Source organism: Rattus rattus, chromosome 17 (genome assembly GCF_011064425.1).
Source record: "Rattus rattus isolate New Zealand chromosome 17, Rrattus_CSIRO_v1, whole genome shotgun sequence".
NCBI lineage: Eukaryota > Metazoa > Chordata > Mammalia > Rodentia > Muridae > Rattus > Rattus rattus.
Window position 1 is genome coordinate 16,054,147 of NC_046170.1, and position 26,879 is coordinate 16,081,025.

A 26,879-nucleotide genomic window follows, 5' to 3' on the forward strand; every position below is an offset into this window, starting at 1 on the left:
TTTAACAATGCTATAGAAAGCCAGAACAAGTAAAGTGGCACACACCTTTAATCCCAGCGCTCAGGAGGCAGAGGCAGGTGAATCTCCGTGAGTTCGAGGTCAGCCTGGTCTACATAGAGAAAGCCTGTCTCAAAACACACAATCAAAAAGCAGACATAAAGAAACAAAGAAAACTAGGGCTGCTGTTACTGAGAAGGGCCCCTGCTGAGGATGTAAGATCCCCTGGAGCAGGAGTCATAGAGATCCTGTGCCATGTGGGTTCTGGGAATCACACTCAAGTCTTCTGGTCTCCATCGACCAATGCTCTTAACCTCTGAGCCATCTTTCCAGTTCCTCCATTGTGATCTCCCACCTATCACTTGAGCAGCCCTGTTTCAAGGGTTTACACACTACTTAGTAGTGGTGATTAGTTGCCACCGTGGGGAAAGAGAGGCCTGTCCAAAAGAAACCTGTGGGCCAATGCCAGAGTACAGTTGTGAGGCCTAGAGCAGGAATCGAGTTCCTAGTAAGCTTCGGGGGACCAGGTTGGGTTTTTCCTGCTTTGAGGATCCTGAACACTAAACAGAATCACAGCTAGGTCAGCAGGTTTTAGTTTGAACACCTACTGTACGCTGGGCGCTGTTCCACCTGCTGACTTACACTTGATTCATGGAGCTCAGAGTTCAGAGACACATTAACAACCTCCTTACCCTGGCATCTCAAGAGTTCTGGAGGATGAGGCAGAAGGATCTCCAATCAGACTAGTCTGGGTTACGTATTGAGAGAAGGGGTGGCGGAGCTCCAGAGGTAGTGAAGGGGTGAGGGGGTCTAATCCTGGACTAGATAAATAAATAATGCTGAGAGATCGCGAGGGTAGGAAAACTCAGGGTTCTCTTAGGTCATGGGGGTGGGGTGGGGAAAAGTGACGAAGATGCTGAGTGGCTTCCGCACTGTGGAAAATATAAGCTGAATCAGGGGAAAAAAAAACGACTCGAGGTGGGGATTTGACACGCATTAAGCCGAACCTAATGAAACTGCCACTCTCACAGGTCGAAATGGGCAATTTCATGTTCACTCCACAAACGTAGAAAGGATTAGGGTGTCTTAGCTCGCAACTCAAGAGGAACCCTTAAGTTAACAGCCTACGAGCGAGCATTGCTAGGAAGGCTGTGCTGACCCCAGTCGGCTCTTAAAGCATCCAAACTGTTCCAGTCACCCAGAGAGGTTATGTGAGTATCTAGGGTCACACGGCCCAGAGAGAGTCAACCCCGGCCCGAAGGCGGCCGGAAACGACCCTCCGTAAACAAAGCCGTGTGTAGGCGCAGCCCCAGCCGCCAGGCTCGTGGGCCGGTCCAAAGGGGCGGGGAAGGAATGTTGTGAATGAACGTGAGACCGCCCCGAAACTCCTCACAAGGCCGTGCTGTGGGGTCCCTTCGCTTTGATTGGCTCATACCGCCCCGTGATGGACAGCGACTCTCCTTGCGGCCTCTTATTGGATGGCACCGAAAAGACGGACGTGGAGGTTGTCAAATGAAAAGCAGCTTCTTGAAGGCGGGTCTGCAAAGACAGCCAATAGCAAGGGAGAAGTAAGGCGGCGGGGGCGGGGTCTCGAGTGAGGAGGCAGCGGCTGCTAAGACGGCTTCATTGTTGTGAAGAGTCTTAAAGGGGCCGCGTCGTCCGGCCGGCTCGGCCGGATGGAGCCCCCGGCGGCCAAGCGCAGCCGGGGCTGCCCCGCGGGGGACGATCCCGGGACCGGGGCCCGTCGCAGTCGCCCCGAGCCGTTGCTGGACCTCAGCGCCAAGCGGGTGGCCGAGAGCTGGGCCTTCGAGCAGGTAAGGCCCCGGCCTGCCCCAGGCCTCACACCTCGCCCCCTCCCCAACCCCACCCCCCCGGGCCCGGCACCCGGAGCCTCTGCGCCCGCGACCCTCCCGGTCCCTATTCAGATCTCTTCTCCAAGAAAGACACCAGCCCAGAGACCCACAGTGCTCCATTCCTGCCTTAGGGTTTCCCTGTCCCACCCTCCAGGAAGAAGACCCCCGTCTCTGCAGGGCCTATACAAGACACCCCTGTATCCCTGTACTCCAGCCTTCAGAGCCCCAGTCCTCTCCAGATCCCCCGACTGTGGGACAAGAGGCAGGGTCACTGAGGGAAGGGCTCTGCCCCTCCTCCCACCCTTCCCCCTCCCTCCAGCTATTCCAGAGCCAAGCTTGGGATACATAGGCAGAGGCTCCTGGAACCCCCTACTCTGTGACTTGTGGGTGGAGCCCTAAAATCCCCTCTCCCTGCCTTAGGGTCCCCCAAGAAGATGGGAAGGGGCAGAGACTCCCCTCAGTCCCATACAGCTGTCTTTCAGTCTGACTTTGCTCCACAACTCTTCCTGAGTTAGGATGGATGGGTTTGGACTAACCGTGGACTGAGCAGGCTCTGATTCATGACCGGAAAATCCCTCCTTAGTCATCTGCCAACTGTCAGGAGCCCAATCACTGACTCCCCCCCTCATAGAAACCGGGTAGGGCCTCTGTGCTGTTCACCCTATGTAACATGCACAGAGTATCCCCAAAACTGGCTTCAGAACTTCCACAGATCTGCCTTGGCCCAGCCAGGTGCTAATGGAACTCTGGAAAGCTTCTGGAGCCCTTTTGGGAGTTGTTCTCACTTTGAGGAAACTGGGGCACAGAGAGGTTGAGAAACTTGCCCAAGGTCACCCAGCCAGTCACTAGCCAACTCAGATTGGAACACAGCCTCAAATGCTGGTTCTATTCCTTGGAGTCAACAGGGCATGGCAGGTCAGCCCTTCCGTCGTAGGGGCTTTTCTCAGGGGAGGAACAGGGAGAAAAATACCCAGGGTGGAACTGATCTTGGGAGTTAGCTCTTTGGTTTAGGATCCTGAAGAGCTGAGTTCATTTCATATCTGACAGAGTGGTGCTGACCCTTCAGGTTCTCAGCTTGTCATGCTGACTCCTTCAGGCTCTGAGGCTGTGACAATGAGCCCCTCAGGTTCTCAGTCTGTCACTCTAACCCCCTCGGGTTCTCAGTCTGTCACTCTGACCCACTCAGGTTCTCAGTCTGTCACTCTGACCCACTCAGGCTCTGAGGCTGTGACGCTGACCCAGTGGTGTGGTTTCAGCATCTTGTGTCCCTGTGAATGACTGAAGACAACATGTCCATAAGGGGCAAACAGAGGGAAGGCCTCTGTCATTCTTAGACCCTGCACAATGCCTGGGCTTAGGAGGGTTTTACCCCAGACCCTCAGACCCTCAGGACTTCCTGTGGAATCTTCTAGAATGCTAACTATGAGCCAGGCACTATTGTAAATAAATACTATTGTACTGGAAGCTGTTTTGTTGCTGGGGGTTTCACTGTGTCACCCAAGCTGGCGCTGAACTAGTTGGCACAAGTACAGCCTCCCAAGTAGTTGGGTTTTAAGGTGCACCCGCCACCATTCGTGGTTCACTTTTACATATTTTATCTTCCCAATCTCCTTAGGGTGGTTGACTGTCACATTGCTCTTTTGCACTTGGGAAGACAGGCTCAGAGAAGTCAGGTGGTGCCCAAGGTTGTGCTGCTTATGAACAGCAAAGCCAGGATTCTGTCCCAGGTTTCTAACCCACCAGCGCTTCCCACAGGTGGAGGAACGGTTCTCCCGGGTGCCAGAACCCGTTCAGAAGCGCATTGTGTTCTGGTCTTTTCCACGGAGTGAGCGAGAGATCTGTATGTACTCATCCCTAGGCTACCAGCCCCCAGAAGGTGAGCAGGACACCCGGGTACCATTCACCCGTGGGCTGCACCTGCTGCAGAGTGGGGCTGTGGACCGAGTGCTTCAAGTGGGTGAGTGATCATCCCACCCCGGAGAAGGGGAGGGGCTGGGGGATGGAGGTGGGCCAGGGACTGGGGACTTTCCAAGCCGCCTTGCTCTAAGGCCCAGGTGTGGCTGAGTGAGATTCCGTGGCATTCTCTGGATGCAGCACTGGGAGGTGATGGGGAGGCCAGTCTGAGCTTATACAGTAAGATCCTGTTTCAATGGAGGCAGGAGACGGTACTAGAGATAGGAACATAGTAGACCTCAGAGATCAGGACTGAGAGGAGGCTCATGGAGAGGAAGGTGAACCAGAAAGTGGGGATACAGAAGGACCCAGGTAAAGGAAGAGGAGAGAGGTGAAGTTAGTGCCGGATCCCAGACTGGGGCTGGCTATCGGGATTGAGACAGGGCTGGCAATTCTAGAATTTGGGCTTTCAGCCATCAGTAGGATCATGAGCTGACGGCGAAGGATATCAGGCAGCTGAACTGATGAATGAAAGAAAATGTGGAGAAACTAGGAGGAAGCAGGGTCCCAGAAGAGCCAGTTCCTGACCTCACCCTGAGGGCATCTGTGAGGCCGTGGCAGAGGAAGCCAAGGGACAAATACTGCACACAGTTATAGTCCCATGCTTAGGAGGCTGGGACCAGAGGGTCCCAAGGTCATGACTAGCCTGGACTCCACAGTGAGCCCTGCTTGGAAACCAAAACCGGCCCAGTGCAGCCTGAGGCAGAGGTAGGTGGATCTCTGTGAGTCCAGGCCAGCTAAGGCTTCAGCGTGAGACCGTCTCAACAACAAACAGAACGATCACAGGCCTCAGTGGCTCGACCAGGTAGAAGCTGGTCACACAGATGTCTGGGAGAGAGTTTGAGGCTTAGGCAGCCGTGTCCAGGAGAGACTGTGATCAAAGGTTTTCAGCCATGTGTCGAACAGTAGAGTGACTATAGTTGACAAAAATTTATTGTGTGTCTTATAAAGAACTAAAAGGAAGAAGTTGGAGGCTTCCCAACACAGAAATAATCACTGTCAAAGGAGGAGGGAAAGCCAGTTACCTGTTCTGAGCATCTTGTGTTATATTGAGTTACCACACTGTACATCATGGATGTGTACAATTACCGTGTGCTGCTGGGGAAAATGACTTAAGTTTAAAAAAAAAAAAGTCACCAGCTGAACAGGACATAAACAATTGTAAGGCCCAGAGGGCAGGCTCAGGCCTCCAGCAGAGGATCCCAGAGAGAACACACACATCTGGGTCAGCTCTCAGCATTGGTGTCCCACACCAGGGGTCTCAGTAAGGACAAGGAGCAAAAGTTAGAGGAGAAAACGGACTCTGGCCCCCAGGCAGTGAGCCTGGTAGTTCTGAAGTAGAAGAAAGGGTCCAGGGAAGGCTGGAGTTGGGAAACAGGGAGGAAGGTGAGGAAAGACCTTCGATGAGCATGGAAAACAACCAGTAGTGATGGAGCCAAAATATGACTCAGACTTTATCCTTGGCTTTCTGTGATAGCTGGTCATGGCTTAGCCGGGGTGACCCTGCCTGGCAGCCTCTGTACCCCTTTTCCTGGGCATAACCTAGCCACAGGCCCCATGGGCACCCCTGGTATGAGGAAGCCATGCCTTATATGACGCAGGTTTCATCAGGCTGCCCAACCAGTCGGATGAGCCTGACAGACACCCAGGACTGCCCAGGACTTGCTCCATCATCGCCTTGTCCTCAAGTGCCACGGGCCTTTGGCCTGTTCTTAGGAAGTGCTCAGCTTCTCAAGCTGTTGTAACCATAGCAACCCGGGGGCTGGTGAGAGCATTGCCTAGTTGATAATACCGTTTATTGATCATCAGAGTAAGGACAGAGCCGCAGGGGAGATGGCTCGTCTGTGAGGTGTTTGCTATTCTAGCATGAGCACCTTAGTTCAGCTGCTCAGTGTCCATGTTCAGTTCAAGCTCTGAGGGGAAAAAAGTACACCAGTGGAAGGGCTTCCTGAGACATGGGGGCCCAGGAGCCACGCAGCTCTGAGGTGGGACAGTGTCCCAAGGGAAGGGCTTCCTGAGACACGGGAATGCAGGGGCCACACAGCTCTGAGAGGAAGTCTCCTCAGCAGAGGTGTTGCAGCTCCCAGGGAGGGTCCTCAGCTGACCTGAGGATCTCAGGAGCCTCAGCCCCGCTCCTCTTGTTTGCTTCTTCCCTTCTTCTCTTTACCGCTTCTTTTTCTCTTGGTTTCTTCTGATGAGAGTCACACCAGGCAGAAAACCTCATGAAAGAGGTTTATTGAAGGGTCCAGGTGTGGACGGATGAATCTAGGGATGGCTGCCCTCTGCTCCTGGAAGCGGACAGCAGGGAAATGAACAAAGGGCAGGACTATAGGATTTCTGAGGTGGTGGCACTTTTCAGGGCAGAAGTTTCCAGATTGAGGATTGGTGGGATTTCAAGTCCTGAGCTTGGGGAGCTCAGGGGATTGGTGGGTTTTCCTATTCAGGCTTGGGTGGCTTCTCCTGTGCAAGGATTGGTGAGTTTCACTGTTTTCACTGCATCCGGCAGCAGGTTAGGGTGAGAAGCCCTTCTAGGCCTCGGGCAGCTTTGGCTCAGGAGCCATCTCTGTGGAGCTGCTTAGGGAGGTTGGAGAGGAGGCGTTGCCACCGTGGACAGCTCCTGCAGTGGTATTTCAGGAAGGCCTTAGGCTGAGACAGGAAAGGTGTCCACCATTGAGGGAGAGCTCCTGCTGCGGGTGGGGGAGAGGGAAGGAAATGTGTCACTGTGGACAGCTCCTGTGAAGGCTGCAGGCTGAGGAGCTATGGGGTGCCACCATTTTGACAGCTCCTATCCTGGCTGTAGGCTGGGACAGGAAGAAGGGGCCAGCTGCTGCTTTCATGACTTTTGTGGAATGCCACTTTAGGGACTTCACTCACAGCTTTAATTCTGGCACCCAGGAGGCAGACACATCTCTGGGAGTTTGAGGCCAGCTTGGTCTAAAAGACGTGTTCCTGGACACTCAAGGCTACACAGAGAAACCCCATCTCAAAAAAACAAAGATAAATGAACAAGGTGAAGAACAATCCAGTCGATCCCCCAAAAAAGAACAGGGCTTTTGTTTGGGGCTCGACTTTATTCAGCCATTCTAAATGCTTATGAGTAATTCATTGAGTTATTCAAGCCACATGAGGTGATCGTTGTTGCTGTGTGTGGACAGATGGTGAAACTGAGGCATGAGTAGGTTAAGTGATTTGCACTGGGTTTCTCAGTAGAACTGTGCATCAAGGTCTTGCTGGGATGATCCCATCTCCACAGTGTGTGTTTTGTCTTAGGGTTCCACCTGAGTGGGAATATTCGAGAACTGGGGGGCCCAGGAGAGCCGGAGCACCTCTACCACGTCTCCATCAGCTTTGACCGCTGCAAGATCACATCTGTGAGCTGTGGCTGTGACAATCGAGACCTCTTCTACTGCGCCCATGTGGTGGCACTGTCATTGTACCGCATCCGTCATGCACGCCAAGTGGAACTGCGGCTGCCCATCTCTGAGACTCTGTCACAAATGAACCGGGATCAGCTTCAGAAGTTTGTGCAGTACCTCATCAGCGCACACCACACCGAGGTGCTACCTACCGCCCAGCGTCTTGCTGATGAGATCCTCCTGCTGGGCTCTGAGATCAACCTGGTTCATGGTAAGTAGAGGGAAGCGGGGGCGGTGATGCAGAAGGAAGCAGAGTGGGTGCCATCATGTCCGGCTTTGGGGGATGTTACACACAAAGAGAGAGGCACATCCTGAGGTGGCTGACCCAGGGCACCTGAACAGTTAGAAATAGGGAAGTTGTGGTGGCACTAGCCTGTCATCTCAGGACTGGGGAGGCTGAGGTGGATTGAAACCTAGTGCCACCCTGTCTGATGTTGAGAGAGGTGAGGGAGAAGAGAAGGGAGAGGCCATAGGCAAGAGCAGAAGGGTCAGTCCCAGAGTGAGGTACCCTCCCAAGGCGAGGTGTCTCAGAATCCAGGTTAAAGGCTTAAATGTGAGTCTCACTGAGTTATGGATGAGGTATGGAGTCCCAGAGGTGTTGAAGGGAGGGGTCTGCTGCTGGTTTGTTTGGCTATGATGGTAGAAAGGTAACAGTGGTGGATGGGAGCTAACTCGGGTCATGGGATGCTGGGCGGATTCCAGGAGGTTACGGTTCATCACTAGGGTGAGCTGATGCCGTGGAAGAACATCGGGATGAGTGAGCAGATGGGTACAGTGCAGTGAGTGGGAGTGGTCATCGGAAGGGCAGCGGGGAGAGATGGCTGTGATGCAACTCTTTGAAAGGCCAGGGGGTAGCCAGGTATAGTGGCACACACTTTTAATCTCACCACTCAGGAGCCTGAGGCGGGTGGATCTCTGTGAGTTTGAGGCTAACCAGGTCTACATAGTGAGTTCCAGGACAGCCAGAACTACAGAGTGAGGTCCTGTCTTTAAAAAACTGAAAGAAAGAAAGAAAGAAAGAAGGAAGGAAGGAAGGAAAGAAAGAAAGAGAAAGAAAGAAAGAAAGAAAGAAAGAAAGAAAGAAAGAAAGAAAGTAAGTAAGTGAGAGACAGACAGACAGACAGAGCAGTAGGTGTATACACTGTGGACTGATGGGTAGGTGTACTGGGAGGAGCATGTGGGAGTGATAGGTTTGAGAGGAAGCATGTTTGTGTACTGGAGTGGCTCAGTGAGTGGACAGGATGGCTGATCGGTAGTTAAATCCGAGGCCAGATATGTTGGGTGGTGAGACAAGTCAGAGGATGGGTAGGTGGATCGTAGGGTGAGCACACACATTGTAGGTGGGTTGGAGGCAAGACTGGTGAACTAGGCCGTATATGGGATGTGGTGTGGAGGAACTGGTATGGAGATGAGGAGATGGATAGACACTGGCTTAGTACGGGTGGGCGGTGTCCAGTAAGAGGATGGATGAGGAAATGGATGCGTGCCTGTTGTTTTGTGGAAGATGAATGGATACACGCACAGTTTCCATAGATGAATAGACCAAGTGCCTGACTAAGTGAACGGATGGGCTCGTTAGTGTTCAGGACTAATTAGTGGATGGACAGATGGACTCATGGACTATTAGGTGGATGGAAGGGAATGTGGAGAGATGGTTGCATAAACAAGGGGGTGGAGGGACAGACGGCTTGGTGGTGAGTTGATAGGTGGATTGCTGGTGTGGTGGGATTGCTTCAGATGGGATAGATTATTGGCTTTGGATGAACGGAAGGGCGGACACCCTCTCTCTCACTCTACACTTGTCTGTTCAATGCAGGTGCCCCAGATCCCACGGCAGGGGCAGGCACAGAAGATGCCAACTGCTGGCATCTGGATGAGGAGCAGATCCAAGAGCAGGTGAAGCAGCTGCTGTCCAACGGTGGCCACTATGGGGCCAGCCAGCAGCTGCGCTCCATGTTCAGCAAGGTGCCAAGGCTGGGGATGGGCAGAGCGTGGGGATGGGCAGGGCGGAAGTCCCAGAGTGCACTTGCCTTTCTTACCGCTCACATCTCTGCACAGGTGCGAGAGATGCTTCGGGCTCGGGACTCTAATGGGGCACGCATGCTAATCCTCATGACCGAGCAGTTCCTGCAGGACCCTCGCCTGGCCCTGTGGCGACAGCAGGGCGCTGCCATGACAGACAAGTGCCGACAGCTGTGGGACGAGCTAGGTGAGGCCTGACCCCTGGCTCCCATTCTGTGAGCACCCATGCCTTTCCTCCACCTAACATTACCAGGCACTTCCAACACAACCAGCCACCCAGAGAAGGAAAACACAAAACTCTGGCTGTCCTGGGATTAATATGCAGTAGTGATTAATGCTATATGTTTATTTGATAAAACTCAGTGGCCTAGCATGCATGAAACCCTGAGTTCCAGCTTCAGCAATTGTGGGTGGCTGTGTTCACAGATGGCAGGGAGATGGGAGGGTCCATGCTCGCATGGATGGTTAAGTGCTACGCAGTTTTGTCCAATAGTGTCCTTGGGAAATTGGTCCCAAATCCTCCAAGGCACAGACATCTGGGATGCCCAGGACCCTGACATAAAGCCAGACAGTGCTACAGAGTCGGACATACTCTTTCTATACAGTTTAGTTTAGGTTGGATTCAGGGTCTCGTAGCTCAGGCTGACCTCAAGCTCACAGTGTTGCTAGGGATGACCCTGAGTTCCTGGTCTCTCCTCCTCTGCTTCCCAAGTGCTGGAGGGCTCACTTGTCACCACCACAGATGGTTTGATCGATTGATTAACTGATTGATTGATGCTGAAAATAGAACCCCAGGTTCTGCTAAGCATGTCCTGCACCCCGAGCTGGAACTCACTTAGTCCTTTGTGTTACCTCCAGCTGACATAAAGTACAAGGTCAAGGCCACAGTTGCATCATATTGTTTGAAGAATAATAACAAGAAAAAGATGGCTGTTCCCATCTAGTAGAGACACAGTTTTTTGTTTTTGTTTTCTAAAGTCCTTTCGATTCAACCTGTGGTTCATAGAATCAGCAGATGCTGGATCCGTTCCTGTGGGGCTAAGGACTTTAGGCTACACCACAGCTCACAGTTTGACAAAACTAAATAGTGTCTTCAGCTTTGTTGGGCCCCATCAGTGTAGCAGGAAATCAGCCAGACCTCTGTCACATTGGGTGGAGTGCAGCCAGTGGTTGGATGTTTGTGTGTCAGGAACAAGGCCTCAGGATCACCCCCAGTACCATATGTACAGTTACATGACATACAGTACCATATGTACACAGTACAGAACACGTAGGGAAGTATTCCTATAAGACATCGCTATGGGTGTTGGGGATTTGGCTCAGTGGTAGAGCGCTTGCCTAGCAAGCGCAAGGCCCTGGGTTCGGTCCCCAGCTCCGAAAAAAAGAAAAGGAAAAAAAAAAAAAGACATTGCTATGGACCCTGTTTTTAGACCTTGTTCTTGTTTTAGATCTTTAGTTCTTGTTCTGCATAGCCCAGGCTGGCTCCGTTCTGCCTAGCCTCCCGAGTGCTTGGTTACAGGCATGTACAACCTGCAGCTACTCTGCTTTCTTTGAACTTTATATTGTTTGCACGAATCACAAAATAATCTTTTTTTCTTTTTAGTATTTTCCTTACCATTCAAAAATGTGAAAATATGGCTGGGCTAGTTGGAAATACGCACCTTGGAGGATAAGACAGGAGAGTGATAAGTTCTAAGCTAGCTTAGGCTACGGAGTGACACCCCGCCTCAAAGCAAGAGCAAAGACAAATGCTAACTTAATAGTCACTTGAAGAGAGCTCCCAAGGGAAAAAGAAAGGCCAGGCCGTGGGCTGAATTTGTACAGTATTTTACCCATTGGCTGCTGTGCCCTGTGTCAGATTATAAAAGACAAGGTGGACAGGGAGAAAGAAACAATACAAAATCACACTAGGCACTAAACAGGGTTGAGTCCCGACTTGCAGTTCACATGCAGTGTGACCTAGAACCAGGGGAGTTTCTCTACCAGACTTCAGTTCCCCGCGTCCGAGTTACATTTCTATTTCTATGGTGTATGTGTGTGGGCATTCCATAGTGTACATGTGAGGGTCAAAGGACAACTTTGTGGAGGTCTCTCCTTTCATGTGTGGGTCCAAGGGACTGAACTTGGGTCATCAGCCTTGATGGCAAGCACTTTGACCGGCTGTGCCCTCTCACTGGCCCTGTTTTATTTCCTTACATAACATGAGGAGACCCTGAGCTGCAGCCCCGTTCGGGATAGCACACATGGCCAGGCCGCATCTGCCTGTCAGCCTGTGTTCATGATGTGGGCCTGGATTCTGAGTCTCTGTCTGCTTTTCAGGGGCTCTGTGGGTCTGTGTCATTTTGAGCCCACACTGCAAACCGGACGAGCGGTCAGGCTGGCTGCAACTGCTCAGCACATGGGACAAGCTAGACGTGTGCCCACTGGAAGAGGGCAACTATGCCTTGGATATCCCCAGCCTACAGCCTGCTCTAACCTCCAGGACAGGTAGGAGGGGCCCTACTGTCTGTTTTCAACAAAACCATCACCGCCTTCTGTCACAGCACTGTGCCCAGGGGAGAGAGGGTGAAAGACGGTGCTCACTGGGCCTCCCTGGGCCTCCCCTTAGCAAAGGATCGCTGAGAAGATGGCCTGGGAAAAGGATAGGAATCCAGCAGGAGGGGCAGTGATGTGAGTGTGGGTGAGGCAAGGAAAGCGGGAGATGGAAGCAAGACACAAGGCAGCAGAGAGGTCAGGGAGGAGCGAGAGCTGAGGGGAGAAGGGACGAGCAGGGAAGAAGACCTCTCACCTGTGTGTCAGCGCTCTGACAGGTGTCAGCTCTCCTCTCCCTTTGCAGATTTGCTTAAAGAATTCACATCCACTGCCTGCCTTGGGTGGAGCCCTGGGTTGGCACCTGAGGGGAGAAGCTGGCTCCAGCTTGACTGCCAGCCCCACCATTACCACATCGAACATATTTCCTGCAGGCTCAGAGGACGAAGAGGAGGTGACGGCCACCAGCACCCGCCGGACAGTTTTCAGCCGAGCATTGCAGGCTGGAGAGCTGCACTGGAATGACAGCCACCTACAGAGGATCCTGGCCAGTGATTCCTGTGGCCCCAGCCTCACTGCCAATATGGGAGGTGACAAGCCAACCCTTGACCCTCAGGGCCACCCTGTCTGGCTAGGCGAACCTTTCCCTACTGCCTGTGCACGGGTGGATACTTTGCGTGCCCATGGTTATCCCCACAAGGCTCTGCGACTGGCATGTGCCATAATCAACACCCTGCGGCTGCAGCGGCGACACCAGCTTGAGAGCTACAAGCAGCAGAAAAAAGGTAAGTGGGGACACAGGCCCAAGGCACGCACCGGCCATGAAAGGGAGCAGAGAGCTGCTACCCCAGCTCTCACTCTTAGTGTCGCAGGCAGAAAGGACGTTAGCATAAGCGAGTATTGTTGGTTGAATCTGGAGCACTGTGGTGGGAGAACTCAGTGGGTCAGGTGCAGTTCTGTGGGAGAAGAATGTTGTAGGGCCTGAAGCCTTGGGTCTCCAGAGAAAGAGCAGAAGAGAGGGACTGGGTCAAACTGCTAGCAGCCATGGACAACTCTAGGGCCAGTTCCCAAGAGACACCACAACTTGCCTCCAGAACCTCAGTTTGCACCTTGCCGTGGTCACCCCCTACTCACAGGGCATTCTTTCCATTCATCCACATTTCATGCAAGGCAGGCTGATTATATAGAGGCTTCCAGACACTGTAGTAAGCAGGTTTCCACTACGTGACCCTCAAGATACGTTTTGCAGGGTAGAAAGAGAGAAGCTAGAAGACCGAACTGTTTGATATAGAATTTGCTCACTTTTAAACAACATGGGTAACAAATCGAGCTGTGTTTCAAATACACAAACGTGGGCTAAGAGTGTGGTTTATTAGGTAGAGGGCTTGCCTAGCGTGCGTTTTATACCTCAGCACTGTAAGGCCGGCATCGCCATGCTTCAGATCCTAGCCTTCAGGAAGTAGAGGCCAGAGAGTCAGAACTTCAAGGTCAGAGATCAAGGCCCATCGAGACCATGTGAGACCCTGTCTCGGACAGACAGACAGACAAATTAAAAACAGGGCTTAGCAGGTAAAGTGCTGGCTGTGCAAGCAAGAGAATCCGAGGGTCTGAGTTTGGACACCTGTTACCCACATAAAACCCGGGCACGTTGCTGGTCCGTGGTGCAAGGAGTTGAAGACAGCAGCTCACAGGGCACTGCTGGCAGCAAGTGAGGGGCTGAGGTCTTGCTGAAGAGCCTCCTGAATCAAAAGATACAGGCGGCTGGAAGAGGGCTCCCGCCCTGAACTTCATCATCCATACACGCACAGGGCATGCGCACACGTGCCTGTGCATACACCACGTGTGCACAAACAAATGCACCAGTCGCACTGAACTAAAGGAAAGATGCTATGACTAAGTCCGGGGACAGAAGGAAGGCACCGGCTGAGTTCTTGCAGTGAAGCTGATGGAGTTGAGGAGTGTAAGGGAGTAGGCTCTAGAGTGATTGAGTCAGAGGGAATCTCCAGGTACCTCAGGGGACAGAGCTCAGGCGAGGTGCGTTGTTCCAAGGTCAGTGAAGGTCAGTGGACAGCGACCCTGCGGGACATTTGGGTGTTCATCATGAAACATTCGTATTGCCCCTCGGGAGGCCTCGAAACCTTGGAGCTTGGCTCCAGAGACGGGGAGAGTGGGGCTAGAAGAGGGTACTGCTTTGCTTGTTGCAGGGAGGCAGGGCAGCCCCCAGGCTGGCAGGTAGGGTTGCCAGGCATAGGGAGGGGAGGGAGAGCCTCCAGAGCTTGGGTGGCTAGACCTCCCCCTCTTCCCGTTGCAGAACTGCTCCAGAAAGGTGCTACAGGTGTCACAAGCACTGAAGGTTGGGTGGGCCACCCCCTGGATCCCATTGGCTGCCTCTGCAGGGCACTGCTGGAGGCCTGCCGCCTGGAGGAGGAGCCTCACTCTCTTTTCCCAGGTACCCACCCTGAAAACCCTTGCTGGAGGGCCAGTGCTTGAAGTGACAAGGCTAAGAGAGCTGGGACTCTGTCTGAGCCTCTCTCCACTTCTGTCACCAAGCTTGGGGCCAAGGTGGGTGGTTAGACCTCAGCAGCTGTGGATGTCTTCCCCAGACTCAGCCCCAGAGAAGCGAAAGCTGGCCTACCAGCACGTGCCGGTGCCGGGGAGCCCTGGAGAGTCCTACCTGGCACTGGCACTGGAAGTGGCGCTCCTGGGGCTAGGGCAGCAGCGGGCCCTGCCGGAGGGACTGTACGCTCAGGACAAAGTGGTGCGCAATGAAGAACAGCTACTGGCCCTGCTGGAGGAGGTTGAGCTGGACGAGCGGCTGGTGCAGGTGCTGCGAAAGCAGGCCGGGCTGCTGCTGGAAGGTGAGCCCACCCTCAGGCCACCCGTATAGCCGTGTGGGACCAGCTATGAGGCCTTGCCGCCTGGGTTCAGCCTTCTACTCCGCGGTTCAAAGGTGCTAGGACCATCAGCCCACCACATCGTAAACCCCGCCCCATATCCTAGCCCCGCCCATAGTCTAATCCTATTGGCTCTTTGCTAAGTCTTCACCCCCCTGTTGCTATGACTAGGGCAGGTGCACCTCCTCATCCTGTATTCTCCTGCTCCCTCACTACGCAGTGTTGCCTAGGGACCCCTCTTTTCTTCTGCTCCTCCACATGCATTGGGAGCGCAGGGAGAGTGGAAACTGAACTCACCCTGTCTCTGTAGGAGGCCCTTTCAGCGGCTTTGGAGAAGTGATTTTCCGGGAGAGCGTACCCATGCACACCTGTGCCCGATACTTGTTCACTGCGCTGCTGCCCCACGACCCAGATCTGGCCTTCCGCCTGGCGCTCCGAGCCATGAGGTAAGGTTGAGAGAAGGGAGTAAGAGGCTAGGAGTCTCACCTCCAAGCCAGGTCTCTGTCCACTTAATGGACCTGCGGCCTCCCGGGTGGTGTGTGTTTTACTGTAAAATGGAAAGATATGATACAATAAGCTTGAGGGACCCCAAACCAGCTCAAACTGCAGGTTTCCTAGGAGGGTGTCTCAGCCTCCCCGAGGCTCAGTGGAGACTTGGGTAGCTAAGTCTCCCATATCCTGCACTGGGGATATGACTCAGCAGTTACGGTTTGCCTAGATATTGTAAGGTTGGGGTCAGCACCCAGCAGTGCCCTTATAAAACATATGTGTTTTTTAGCAGTTATATTTCTATTCATGTTTAAATACATATAGGTTAGTGTCAGCATTAAGTCATTCAACAAATGCTTCTGCCCTAACTGGACCAAATAGTGTGCTGGGGGTTGCAAATGCAGCACAAACAGAGGTGGAGCCGAGGAGCTGACAAGGACTCTTTCAGCCCCATGCAGATGGCCCTCCAGGGCACAGGGAGAAGGGAACAGAAAGAGGAAGGACTTGGACTGAACACAGCAACTTCACGTGTGGGCTTTGAGGGAACCTGGCAGGAAATCTTAAGCTAGTGGAGGGAGCAGAAGGGCTGTGTGGGAGTCCAGGCACTGGCCTGGCCTGGCCGGCAGAACCCAGTTGGCTCCCTGAGAACATACTGGTTCCAGAGCATCTGCAGTGACAGTGTCCTTTTCCCTTCTGATGGGGTCTGTGAAGGAAGTGTAACTTCTAAGCTCCCTGTGGCCTGTGGTTGGAGCCAGCTAGAGGAAGGGCTAATACCGGGCTAATCCACCACAGAGACACAGCTTCTCCCAGGCACAAACTGGCCGATTCCCAGGGCATCTAAATGTCGCTCCTCTCTGACTATGTCATCGTTTCAAAGCAGAGTGTCATGTAGTTTAGGCTGGCCTCAAACACTCTTAAGTAGCCAAAGCTGACTTTGAACTCATGATTCTTCTGACATGCAACACTACACTTGGCTAAATACATTTTCTCTCTCTTTCTCTCTCTCTGTCTTTTGTTTTGTTTTGTTGAGTTTGGGGGTTTTGTTTGTCTTTGGTTTTTTGTTTTTGTTTTTGTTTTGAGATAGGATTTCGTGTGGCCCTGGCTGCCTGGAACTCACTCTATAGACCAGGCTAGCCTCCAACTCAGAGATCCTCCTGCCTCAGCCTCCTGTGTGCTGGGACTAATAGCATACATCACCACACCTGGCTTAAATGCATTTTCTTGGTTTGTTTGTTTGTTTTTTGAGACACAGTTTCTCTGTGTAGCCCTGGCTGTCCTGGAACTTGCTCTGTAGACCAGGCTGCCCTTGAACTCAGAGATTCACCTGCCTCTGCCTCCTAAGTGCTGGGGTGGAAGGTGTGTGCCACCACCACCAGGCCACAGTGCATTTTCTTAGTAGTCAGGTGTGACAACATGGGCCTGTAATCCCAGCACATTGAGTCTCAGTTGGGATCTCAAGTTCCAGAACAGGTTGAGCTGCGTTTGAGACTGGATCTCAAACCTAGATAGTTGATATGTGGTGAGAGAGAAAGAATGGTGGTGGGGAAGATGTGGATAATTAGAGTTGGGTAGGTGATAAAGACAGATGTGTATTTGACACCTACGATCCAGCTTTTCCAAATCTCAGCCCACTGCACAGCAGAAACTCAATATAGTCAGTATTCTGAAATTCCCTTTCAGAAGATCCCCGCTGTGTTGTCTTTTCTCTCTCTCTTTTTTGGGGTGGGTTCTTTCTGTGCAGACTGGTCTGAGACTTTTTTTTTTTAAGTAATTTATTTTTTTTTAAAGATTTATTCATTTATTATATATAAGTACACTGTAGCTGTCTTCAGATACACTAGAAGAGGGCATCAGATCTCTCTCTTTTTTTTTTTTTTCTTTCTTTTCTATTTTTCGGAGCTGGGGACCGAACCCAGGGCCTTGCGCTTGCTAGGCAAGCGCTCTACCACTGAGCTAAATCCCCAACCCCACATCAGATCTCTTTACAGATGGTTGTGAGCCACCATGTGGTTGCTGGGAATTGAACTCAGGACCTCTGGAAGAGCAGTCAGTGCTCTTAACCACTGAGCCATCTCTCCAGCCCCCAATTTATTTATTTTTACTTTATATGTATTGCTGTTCTGCCTGCATGTCTGTGTGAGGGTGTCAGAGGCTCTGAAGCTGGAGTTAGGCGGTTGTGAGCTGCCATGTGGTTGCTGGGAATTGAACCAGGTCCTCTGGAAGAGCAGCAAGGATTTGGAACCACTGAGCCATCTCTCCAGCCCCTGGCCTGAGACTCTCAACCTTACAGCCTTAGCCTCTGCAATGCTGCTGGAGCAGGTGTGAGCCACCATGCTTGGCTCGATGTCTGCTCTAGCTCCTATTCATGACTAAAGCGCTGTGGTGTTTCTCCCTGCGCCTGGCCCATCTCACTGAATGTTCCAACATGTGGCTGCACCTGGTGGTTGTTTCATTCCTTCTGTGACTAAAGAGCATTCCTTTGTGTGGGGGTGACATTTTCTGTAGCTGTTCATTGTGTTCACATTCGTTGACTGTCACACTGTGGCCATTGTGAATTGTGGCACTGTAAGCAGCAAGCACCCTGTCTCTCTAACATGCTGATCTACTGTGGACATTCACCCTGCAGTGAGCTTGCTGGGTTGAGCACGTATGTGCATGTGCGTGCATATGTGCATGTGTATGTGTGTATGTGCATGTGTATGTGTGTGCATGTGTGTGTGTGCATGTGTATGTGTGTATGTGCATGTGTATGTGTGTACATGTGTGTGAGTGCATGTGTATGTGTGCATGTGTATATGTGTGCATGTGTATGTACATGTGTATGTATGTGTGCATGTATATGTGTATGCATGTATATGTGTGTGCACGTGCAGGTGTATGCACGTGCATGTGTGTGTGCATGTGTAAGTGTGTGGGCATGTGTATGTGTGCATGTGTATGTGTGTGCATGTGTATGTGTGCATGTGTATGTACGTGTATATGTGTGTGCATGTGTATGTGTGTGTGCATTTGTATGTGTATATGTGCATGTGAGTGTGTGTGTTTCTCTTTTCAGTCTCCAAGGAACCTCAGAACTTCTGCTTCCTGTGACAGTTGGGCTAACTCACATGGCAACCGTCTACAAGCTTCTGTTTTCTTTTGTTTTTGGAGCAAAAGACCAAATGCATGGTGCTGTGCTTAGTAGGCAACTGCTCTACTCAGACCCTGGCACCTCAACAAGTTCTCCTTCCTCCCCTCCCTTCCCAGGATGCATCTCTTCTCTGTGTAACAGTAGCCACTCAGATCCCAGCCACATTTTTGGTTATGGTGCTGGGGATGGAACCCAGGGCCTTTGGCATGCCAGACTGTACAGAAGGAGGCTTCCCCCACGAGCCCAGCTCCTCACTGGGAGATTCTTTGTGGGGACAGCAGTGGTAACTCACTCTGTGTTTTCCTCTCCCCTACTCCAGGCTGCCCGTGCTAGAGACAACATTCCCAGCAGGAGAAGCTCAGCCCAACCCACTGGACTCCATCATGAGTAACCGCTTCCCCCGTTGGTTCATCCTTGGCCACCTGGAGACCCGCCAGTGCGAGCTGGCGTCCACCATGCTGACCGCTGCCAAAGGTGAGGGCACTGACAGCCATCCTTCTAGTGTCCTGGTGTCCCTTCACTTCCTCTCCATCCTGCTCCATTTCCCACCCTCACTCATCCTTCACTTGCTTGCTTATCATAATTTTAAACTCTGTGCCAGTGAGGAACCCTGTCTCAAAAGTGCTGGGGGGAGGCTGGAGAGGTGGCTCAATGGTTAGGACCACTGTCTACTCCTACAGAGGACCAGAGTTCAAATCCCAGCACCTATATATTTGCTCACAACCATCTGTAACTCCAGTTCCAGGGGACCCAACACACTCTTCTGGATTCTGCAGGCACTGGACAAAACACCATACACAGAAAAAGAAAAGAATGTGGTTTTTTTTTTAAAGGGTGGGCAGTACCTGAGGAATGTCACTCAAGCTTAACTCTGGCCTCCACATACATGTCTGTACACATGTGTACACTCACATGAACACAAACACACCTGGCAGACAATAAACACGGAGGAGATCACCATGCACAAAGAGAGTGGCACTGGTGTCACGCAGGACACTAAAGCAGGCAACCTTGTCTTTCTTCCTGTGGTGCAGAGGGTGGGACCCAAGTCTTATGCGTGTAAGCAAGGCCTGCACTGTGCCACTGAGCCACACTCCCAGCTCCCTGCTGGAACGTGAACCCCTGTGAGGGCAGAGCTGTGCTTGGGCTGCAGTAACACAGTAACGCAAGCGAGGCAGCGTAGGTGTGAGTCTCACAGAGTAAGAGGCAAGTCCAAGATTACGGTGTCAGGAGGGTCGGGTGGCAGTGAGGGCGCCCTTCTTGGTTTACTCATACTGTACTCACTTAGTGGAGGTGGTGGGAGAGGGAAGGAAACAGAAGGTTCTTCCTTGTCTCTGACAAGGGTGCTCAAGCCCTCCCGGGGCCCCAGCCTCTGACCGTCTGACCGAGCAGTCCATCTCATCATGGGTTTCCGACATAATAACTGGAAGGAAGGTGACGCTGTTGAATCTGCTCCTCCCGTCTTTCAGGAGCATTTGAGGCCCTGAGGCTGGGTCACAGCTGTGATATCTGAGGAACAAGATGATTGACGCAGTGGGGGAGGGGTGCAGCTCAGAGCCCCTGCCTAGAATCCTCCAGGGATGGCTTGGAGTGTAGGGTGCTGCTCTAGCATGTATGACACCCGGGTTCCATTCCCAACACTGCGAAGTTGTGATAAATGGAAGACTCGTGTGACTGGAGCAGAGTGAGGGAGAATAGAGTGTATCGCAGTGGTGACGATCGGAGTAAAGCTGGCTTGTAGAGCACACAGTTAACACACACAGGCCTATCCCCCAGCCCTACAAACACACAGAGGAAACAGCTAACAGTTATGCAGCCTCTTAAAGCTGCCTCTTTGCAGAAGCATTGCTGAGTTCCCTGACGTCCACAGGAGGTCCAGTGTGCAGCACTGGTGTGAGGGGTCATTCAGCTCCCCTTCCACAGTGTTCCAATAGTGGCCTCTATTCCTCCCTCTGCCCAGGAGATACCAAGTGGCTGCATGCGGTTCTAGGCTCCGTCCAGCAAAACATCCATTCCCCAGCCCTGCTCTTCAAGTTGGCACAGGATGCCTGCAAGACAGCCACGCCAGCCAACGCACCACCAGACACCATGCTGCTGGGCATCGCGTTGGAGCTTGGCCTGCAGGTACTTCAGCGACCATCAGCAGGGGTGCTGTGCCTGGGGGGCTGAATGGGAACCCCGCCCCTGGGGCAAAGGCTGACAGAAGTTACACCTCCGAGGGTAGAGTTAGAGACCAAAATTGAGGTGGTAAGAGATCGATGTAGGTTTGATGCTTGTGATGGGACCCTTCTCCAGGACTGATTGAGTTAGTGGCTAGGCCACAAGAGGGGACAGAAGAGAGGCTGAGAGGCTGGTAGAGTGCTCGCTCGCTAACATGCACTAAGCCCCGGGTTTCAGCCTCAGCACCACGTAAGCCTGACTTCTAGCATTCAGGAGGTGTAGGAAGGAGGGTCAGAAATTCAGGCTCAACCTTGGCTACGTAGAGAGTTGGAGGCTAGCCTGAGCTATTTGAGACCCTGTCTCAAAAATAAATAAACCCTTACAACAAAATGAAACAAAAAAAAAGTCCAGCTCAGATGCCGGATGTGACTGCAGGGCTGTAGTAGGTTTTATTAGGTCCTCTATTCCATCCCCAGTTTAAAAAAAAATTTTTTTAACCATAAAAGAAAGAAATAGGGCTGGAGAGATGGCTCAGCGGTTAAGAGCTCTTTCGAAGGTCCTGAGTTCAAATCCCAGCACCCACATGGTGGCTCACAGCCATCTGTAAGGAGATCTGATGCCCTCTTCTGGTGTGACTGAGGATAGCGACAGTGTACTTACATATAATAAATAAATTTTTAAAAAAGAAAAAGAAAGAAATAGAACCTGTAGTTGCCTCTTGGTGCTGTTGGTTAAAACAAAAACTATAAGGCTGGAGATGTCTCAACAAATAAAGTGATTGTTCTTCCAAAAGACCCATGATGAGTTCCCAACACCCACAGGGCAGCTCACAGCAGGCTCTACAGGATCCAACATCAGGATCAGGTGCCCTTTTCCTGCCTCTGTCAGTGAACAAACACAGATGGAGGCAGAACACCCGTACACATTAAGTACAAACAAACCAAGTAAGGACCATGCGTGGAGCAGGCTCAGCCAGTAAGGAACATCCCTGGGACTGGGCGTACAGTAAGGCTAGCTGGGCTTGTAGCTCAGGTGAAGAGCTTCCTGGAGTTGAGCCTTGTAAGCAAGAGCTATGGCTGAATATCATTTCCTGCGTCGGCAAGGCTGAGGCCAAGTCCGCGTGCCGCCCGTAGGTAAGCGGTCAAAGGCATAGATATCTGGGTTCATAGCAAGGCTAGACAGGTGTGGGGAATGAGGACAAAGCTTCAGACGGTTCCAGGGACTGTAAATATGTGACAAACAGCTTCATGTGGTGCTGCACACCTGCCATCCCAGTACTGGGGAGGCTTAGTGGAAGGACCTGAGCCACACTGAGGCCAGTGTGGGCCACAGACCCTGTCTCAAAAAAGACCAAATAAGCTAAGAGCGGCTGTCAAGATTGCTCAGTCAGTAAAGGACTTGAAGGGGAAATCAGGTGCCCAGAACCCAGGTTAAAAATATAATAGTAAAAAGCCTGTAATCTGCTGGGTGTGTTGGTGTCCACCTTTGACCTCAGCATTTGGGAGGTAGAGGAAGGTGGATCTCTGGGTTTGAGGGCAGCCTGGTCTACAGAGCAAGTTCCAGGACATCCGAGAAACCCAGAGAAATTTGAAGAAGAAAAGGATGTAACCCCAGCACTGGGGAGGTGGAGACAGACCCTAGGGTTTGCTGATCCACCAGTGCAACCCCGCCGGTGAGACCACGACGGGGACTGGAGAGCCGGCTCACTGCTTCAGAGCTCTTGCTGCTCTGCAAAGAACCCAGGTTCAGTCCCCACCACCCATGTCCGCCAGCTCACTGGCAGCTGTAACTCCAGCTCTAAGGGTCCAACTCCCCTGGCCTCCAAGGGCATCTGCACACACTGCACATACTCACATACATGTACACATGATCAAACACTGAGAAGAGAGGAGCCGGAGACAGGGTTTCTGTGTGGCCCTGCCTGGAATTCTCTTTACAGACCAGGCTGGCCTCAAACTCAGAGACCCTTCTGCCTCTCCCTCCCAAATGCTGGGATTAAAGGCATGTGCCAAAACCAAAAAGTAAAATTTTTTAAAACAACACCATGGACAGCTCCTGAGTAGCCCCTACGGGTGCCGTCTGACCTCCACATGCAGGCACACTGTGGGCTTGAGGCACGTACACAGTGGAAGAGACAAGTCAGACAACCTGCACAGTAGGACTTGTCATTCCCAGACCCTGCAGAGCTCTAGGGTCAGTGAGGGGAAAACAACTTGGAGGGAAGAGACCAGTGTTAGGGGCTCACACAGGCAGATTCAGGGCTGGGGCCTCAGGACAGACAGACATGTAAGAGGTTTACTAAGGTTACAATTCACAGAGGGCAGGAGCTGAAGGTCATGTGCTTTGGGACTGCAGGAATGAATCTTCTCACTTGTGGTATGGGAACTTTCCAGAACGAGAGGCTGGTCGGTTGGTTATGACTTTGAGGAGGCCTTGCGTCTCAGAGGTAGTCAGTAATACTGCAGAGAGCCCCGGCCAGTTCACCTTCGTTTTCACAGCACCACCATGCAATAGAGTCTCCTTTTTGAAGATTTATTTTTATTTATGTGCATGCGCATGCATATGTGTGTGTGTGTGTGTGTGTGTGTGGGTGTGTGTGTGTGTGTGTGTGTGTGTGCATAAGCATGTGCACAGCAGATACTCAAGAAAGCCAGAAAACAGGTATCCCTGTTGAGCTGGAGTTGGGACGTGGGAGCTGGGAACCGACCTTGAGTCCTTGGGGAGAGGACTTAAACATTTACAGCACTGAGCCATGTCCCCAGCCCCTGATACATGGATACAGGGATCAACCCCGGTGTCCGTGCTGGCACAGCGAGTACTTTACTACCTGAGCCATCTTCCCAGTTCTTTTTTATTTTCTTCACTGGTTTTTCCAGGCAGGGTTTCTCTGTGTAGCCCTGGCTGTCCTGGAACTCACTCTGTAGACCAGGCTGGTCTTGAACTTGAGATCTGCTGGCCTCTGCCTCCCGAGTGCTGGGACTAAAGTCATTTGCCATCACCCCACATTGATTGTTTAACGATTTCATTTTTAGTTTTGTGTGAGAGTGTGTAGGTGTGTGAGAGGACTTGTGCTGTGTGTACATATATGTGTGGGTGTCCTCGAGGCATCAGATCCCCCTGGAGCTGAAGGTAAAGGTGGTTCTGAGCCTCTCCCAGCCCCTCCTCCCAGGCTGTATTTTTATCCCTAGTTCATAGAGCCAGAAACGGAGGCCAGAGATACCTCACCCAGGCCTGCCACACTAGCTCTGCCTCCAGCCTCCTCGGTCCTAAGCCATCGGCTATAGCAGGACTCTGAGGACCCCTCTCCTTTCCCTCCAGGTGATGCGGATGACACTTAACACGATGACGTGGCGGCGCAGGGAGATGGTTCGCTGGCTTGTTAGCTGTGCCACGGAGATTGGTAAGTACCTGGAGGGGTCAGTGAGGAAATCAGATGGGCACCAGAAAACCCGCCCTGCCTGGCATGCTGTGCAGCCCTTTAACCCCAGCACTTGGGAAGGAGGGGGAGGCCGGCGAACCTTTGTCTGAGACCTGCCTGACCTACATAGAATGTTCCAGGACAGCCATGGCGTCGAAGTAAAACTGCCTCAAAGCAAGCAGATAAAAACAACCGAAGCAGGCCCTTCCTTTCCTGTTACCAACTCTAACCAGCCCTTGAGGGAATATCAGGTGGATGGAAACGCAGTCAGGTGGATGGTCAGGCTGAACTATTTAGGGGTCCCAGCCATCTCCATGATTTCCACTCAGTCCAGCCACTCTTGCTCCTTTGAAAAGGGGAAGTTTCCTGTCCAGACATGGTGGTGCGACTGGACCCCAGGCACTGGGAGGTGGAGTCAGTACACAGCCTGGGCTGATAATGAGCTCAGCAGCAGACTGGTGGCTTAGCTGGGACTCTATCTCCCCTGTCCCAGGAAAAAAGGAAGGGTTGAGGGGTAGCTCATTTGATAGACTGTAGGTCTAGCATGCCCCAGGCCCTGTGTTCTCTCTGGACATGGTGGGACATGACTAATCCCGGCACTTGGGGGATTGAGGCAGGAAGACCAAAAGTTGGTCCTTAGTTACATAGCAAGTTTGAGGTATGTGAACTTGTCTGGTTTTTTAAAATTTAATTAATTTTATATGTATGGGTGTTTTTGCCTGCATGTATATCTGTATGCCACATGTGAACTCGTGGAGGCCAGATGATCCCTTCAAGTTATAAATGGTTATAAGTCATCATGTGGGTGCTGGGAACCAAACCCAAGGCCTCTGAAAGGGCAGCCAGTGCTCCTAACCACTAAGCATCTCTCTAGCCCCATGAGACCTTGTCTTTCTAAACAAAAACAAAAAACAAACAAAAACAATTGGGCATCATAACCCATACTTGTTATCCCAGCTCTTGGGAGGCAGAGGGAGGTGGATCTCTGAATTTGAGGCCAAGTGGGGCTGCATAGTGAGATTAACGACCCCCCCCAAAAAAAAAACACACAACAATTTGTGCGTGGTGAAGCCGGGAAGACACAGAGCCAGTGATTAGAGGGTAAGAAGGGAAATGGCAGGGTCTCGCTGCACAGATACCCACTCTGCCTCTCCCCTCTCCCCTTGCCCAGGCCCGCCAGCACTGATGAGTATCATGAAGAACTGGTACTCCTTGTTCACCCCAGTGGAGGCAGTCACCATAGTGGCAGTGACAGGCACCACACATGCCACTTTGCTGAGACTGCAGCTAGACACAACGGGGCGAGAGGAGCTCTGGGCCTGTGCCCGCACCTTGGCACTGCAGTGCGCCATGAAGGATCCCCAGAACTGCGCCTTGCCAGCCCTGACCCTGTGTGAAAAGAACCATGCAGCCTTCGAGGCTGCCTACCAGATCGTGCTGGATGCTGCAGCCGGTGGCCTCGGCCACGCCCACCTCTTCACAGTTGCACGGTACATGGAGCACCGAGGCCTGCCTCTGCGGGCCTACAAGCTGGCCACGCTAGCCTTGGCACAACTCAGTATCGCCTTCAACCAAGACAGCCACCCCGCAGTCAACGATGTGCTGTGGGCCTGCTCTCTCAGCCACTCACTGGGGCGGCATGAATTGTCGGCCATTGTCCCTCTCATCATCCGAAGTATCCACTGTGCACCGATGCTCTCAGACATTCTGCGACGCTGGACGCTCTCCGCACCTGGACTGGGCCCGCTGGGGGCCCGCAGAGCTACCAAACCACTTGGGACTGACAGGGCACCACTTTGCCAGCTCCTGGACGCTGCGGTAGCTGCGTATATAACCACCAGCCACTCTCGCCTCACCCACATTAGCCCGCGCCACTATGGTGACTTCATTGAGTTCCTGGGAAAAGCTCGAGAGACCTTCCTTCTGGCACCAGATGGGCACCTCCAGTTCGCACAGTTCTTAGAGAACCTTAAACAGACCTACAAGGGGAAGAAGAAGTTGATGCTGTTGGTTCGGGAGCGGTTTGGCTGAGGGACTGCAGAAAACTGGGAGCATGGGGGTCCCCTGGCCTCCTTCCTCAAACAGGAGGCCCGTGGCTACTTCAAATTAAGTCACAGAGGTGGGAGGCAGAGGGTGACACCATTCCAAGTGTGTGCCTAGGAGTGTGCAGACAAATGGGAGATCTGAGGATCCGAAGCCATACTAACTAGCCCCCTGCAGGGAGTGTGTGCCCGGGCACCTCGCAAGGCAGAAGCAAGCTCTGGCTCTCCCAGGTCAAGGGTTAGCTGGGACGTCCAGGAGAAGGGCTGAGGGGCAGAATGAAGTTAGGCCTCAAATTCAGTGCAGCAGATGCTCCAGAGCCCAGCCAGGTGCCTGGGGACTTCACATCAGGGTAGTTAAACCCACTGTGTTTCTCCCTCTCCCACAGCTCAGGGGTCCTGTCCCACTGCCCTGTGCTTCCAGCCCAAGCTTCCCAGCACAAATGCCTCACCCCTTCTGAAGGATATCAAGAGGTCTTGGGCCTCTGCCACATACCTCACCCCCAAATACCCTTGTCAAGCCAGGGCCTGTCTTCTCTTGGGCACCAAGGTCACAGGGTAGGCTGGGGACAGCTCTCCGCTGGCCAGACCCCACCACTAGTAACTGGATACACAACTCAGGAACCGGGCTGCCTTCTAACCTGTTGTGGGAGGCACAGGCAGGCAGCCAGGGACCCCATCCTGTCTTCCTCTTGCTCTACACCTCCATTTGTTTCCTCACTTCCTTAGTTTACCCATTTCTGCATCTCCCTCAAGTCCCAGCTGCTGACAGAGGCCTTCCTTTATCCCAGGCCTTGGTCCAGGAAGAGAAGGGACAGCCTCCACCCCAGCTAAACCTGCCTTTTCTCTTGTATATTAAGGAAAAAGTTGGCATCATTTTGTAACCTTTTTTCTTATTTATTGAATCCCATACTGTATTCTTTTCTTCTCTCTCTCTCTCTCTCTTTTTTTAAAAAGATTGAACACAACTTTTAAACTT

General features: G+C 52.3%; 1 protein-coding gene across 1 annotated transcript; it reads left to right on the forward strand.

Annotated features, from left to right (window-relative positions):
* The first annotated feature begins 1,628 nt into the window (after positions 1–1,628).
* On the forward strand, positions 1,629–26,879 carry Zswim4 (zinc finger SWIM-type containing 4). Its single transcript, XM_032887651.1, has 14 exons — positions 1,629–1,811; positions 3,606–3,807; positions 7,074–7,430; positions 9,036–9,184; positions 9,278–9,428; positions 11,561–11,728; positions 12,205–12,555; positions 14,082–14,219; positions 14,374–14,628; positions 14,975–15,110; positions 18,603–18,757; positions 20,244–20,407; positions 23,762–23,843; positions 25,033–26,879. Exons 1-14 carry the CDS (start codon positions 1,674–1,676, stop codon positions 25,890–25,892), a joined length of 3,306 nt encoding a protein of 1,101 aa, XP_032743542.1. The 5' UTR covers positions 1,629–1,673; the 3' UTR covers positions 25,893–26,879.

Excerpts from the sequence above, each read along its gene's own strand:
- Zswim4 (XM_032887651.1), top strand. The coding sequence starts at position 1,674 with ATGGAGCCCCCGGCGGCCAAGCGCAGCCGGGGCTGCCCCGCGGGGGAC. Across the intron at positions 15,111-18,602 it reads CTGGCGCTCCGAGCCATGAG|GCTGCCCGTGCTAGAGACAA; the intron begins GTAAGGTTGAGA and ends CCCCTACTCCAG. Across the intron at positions 20,408-23,761 it reads CGTTGGAGCTTGGCCTGCAG|GTGATGCGGATGACACTTAA; the intron begins GTACTTCAGCGA and ends CTTTCCCTCCAG.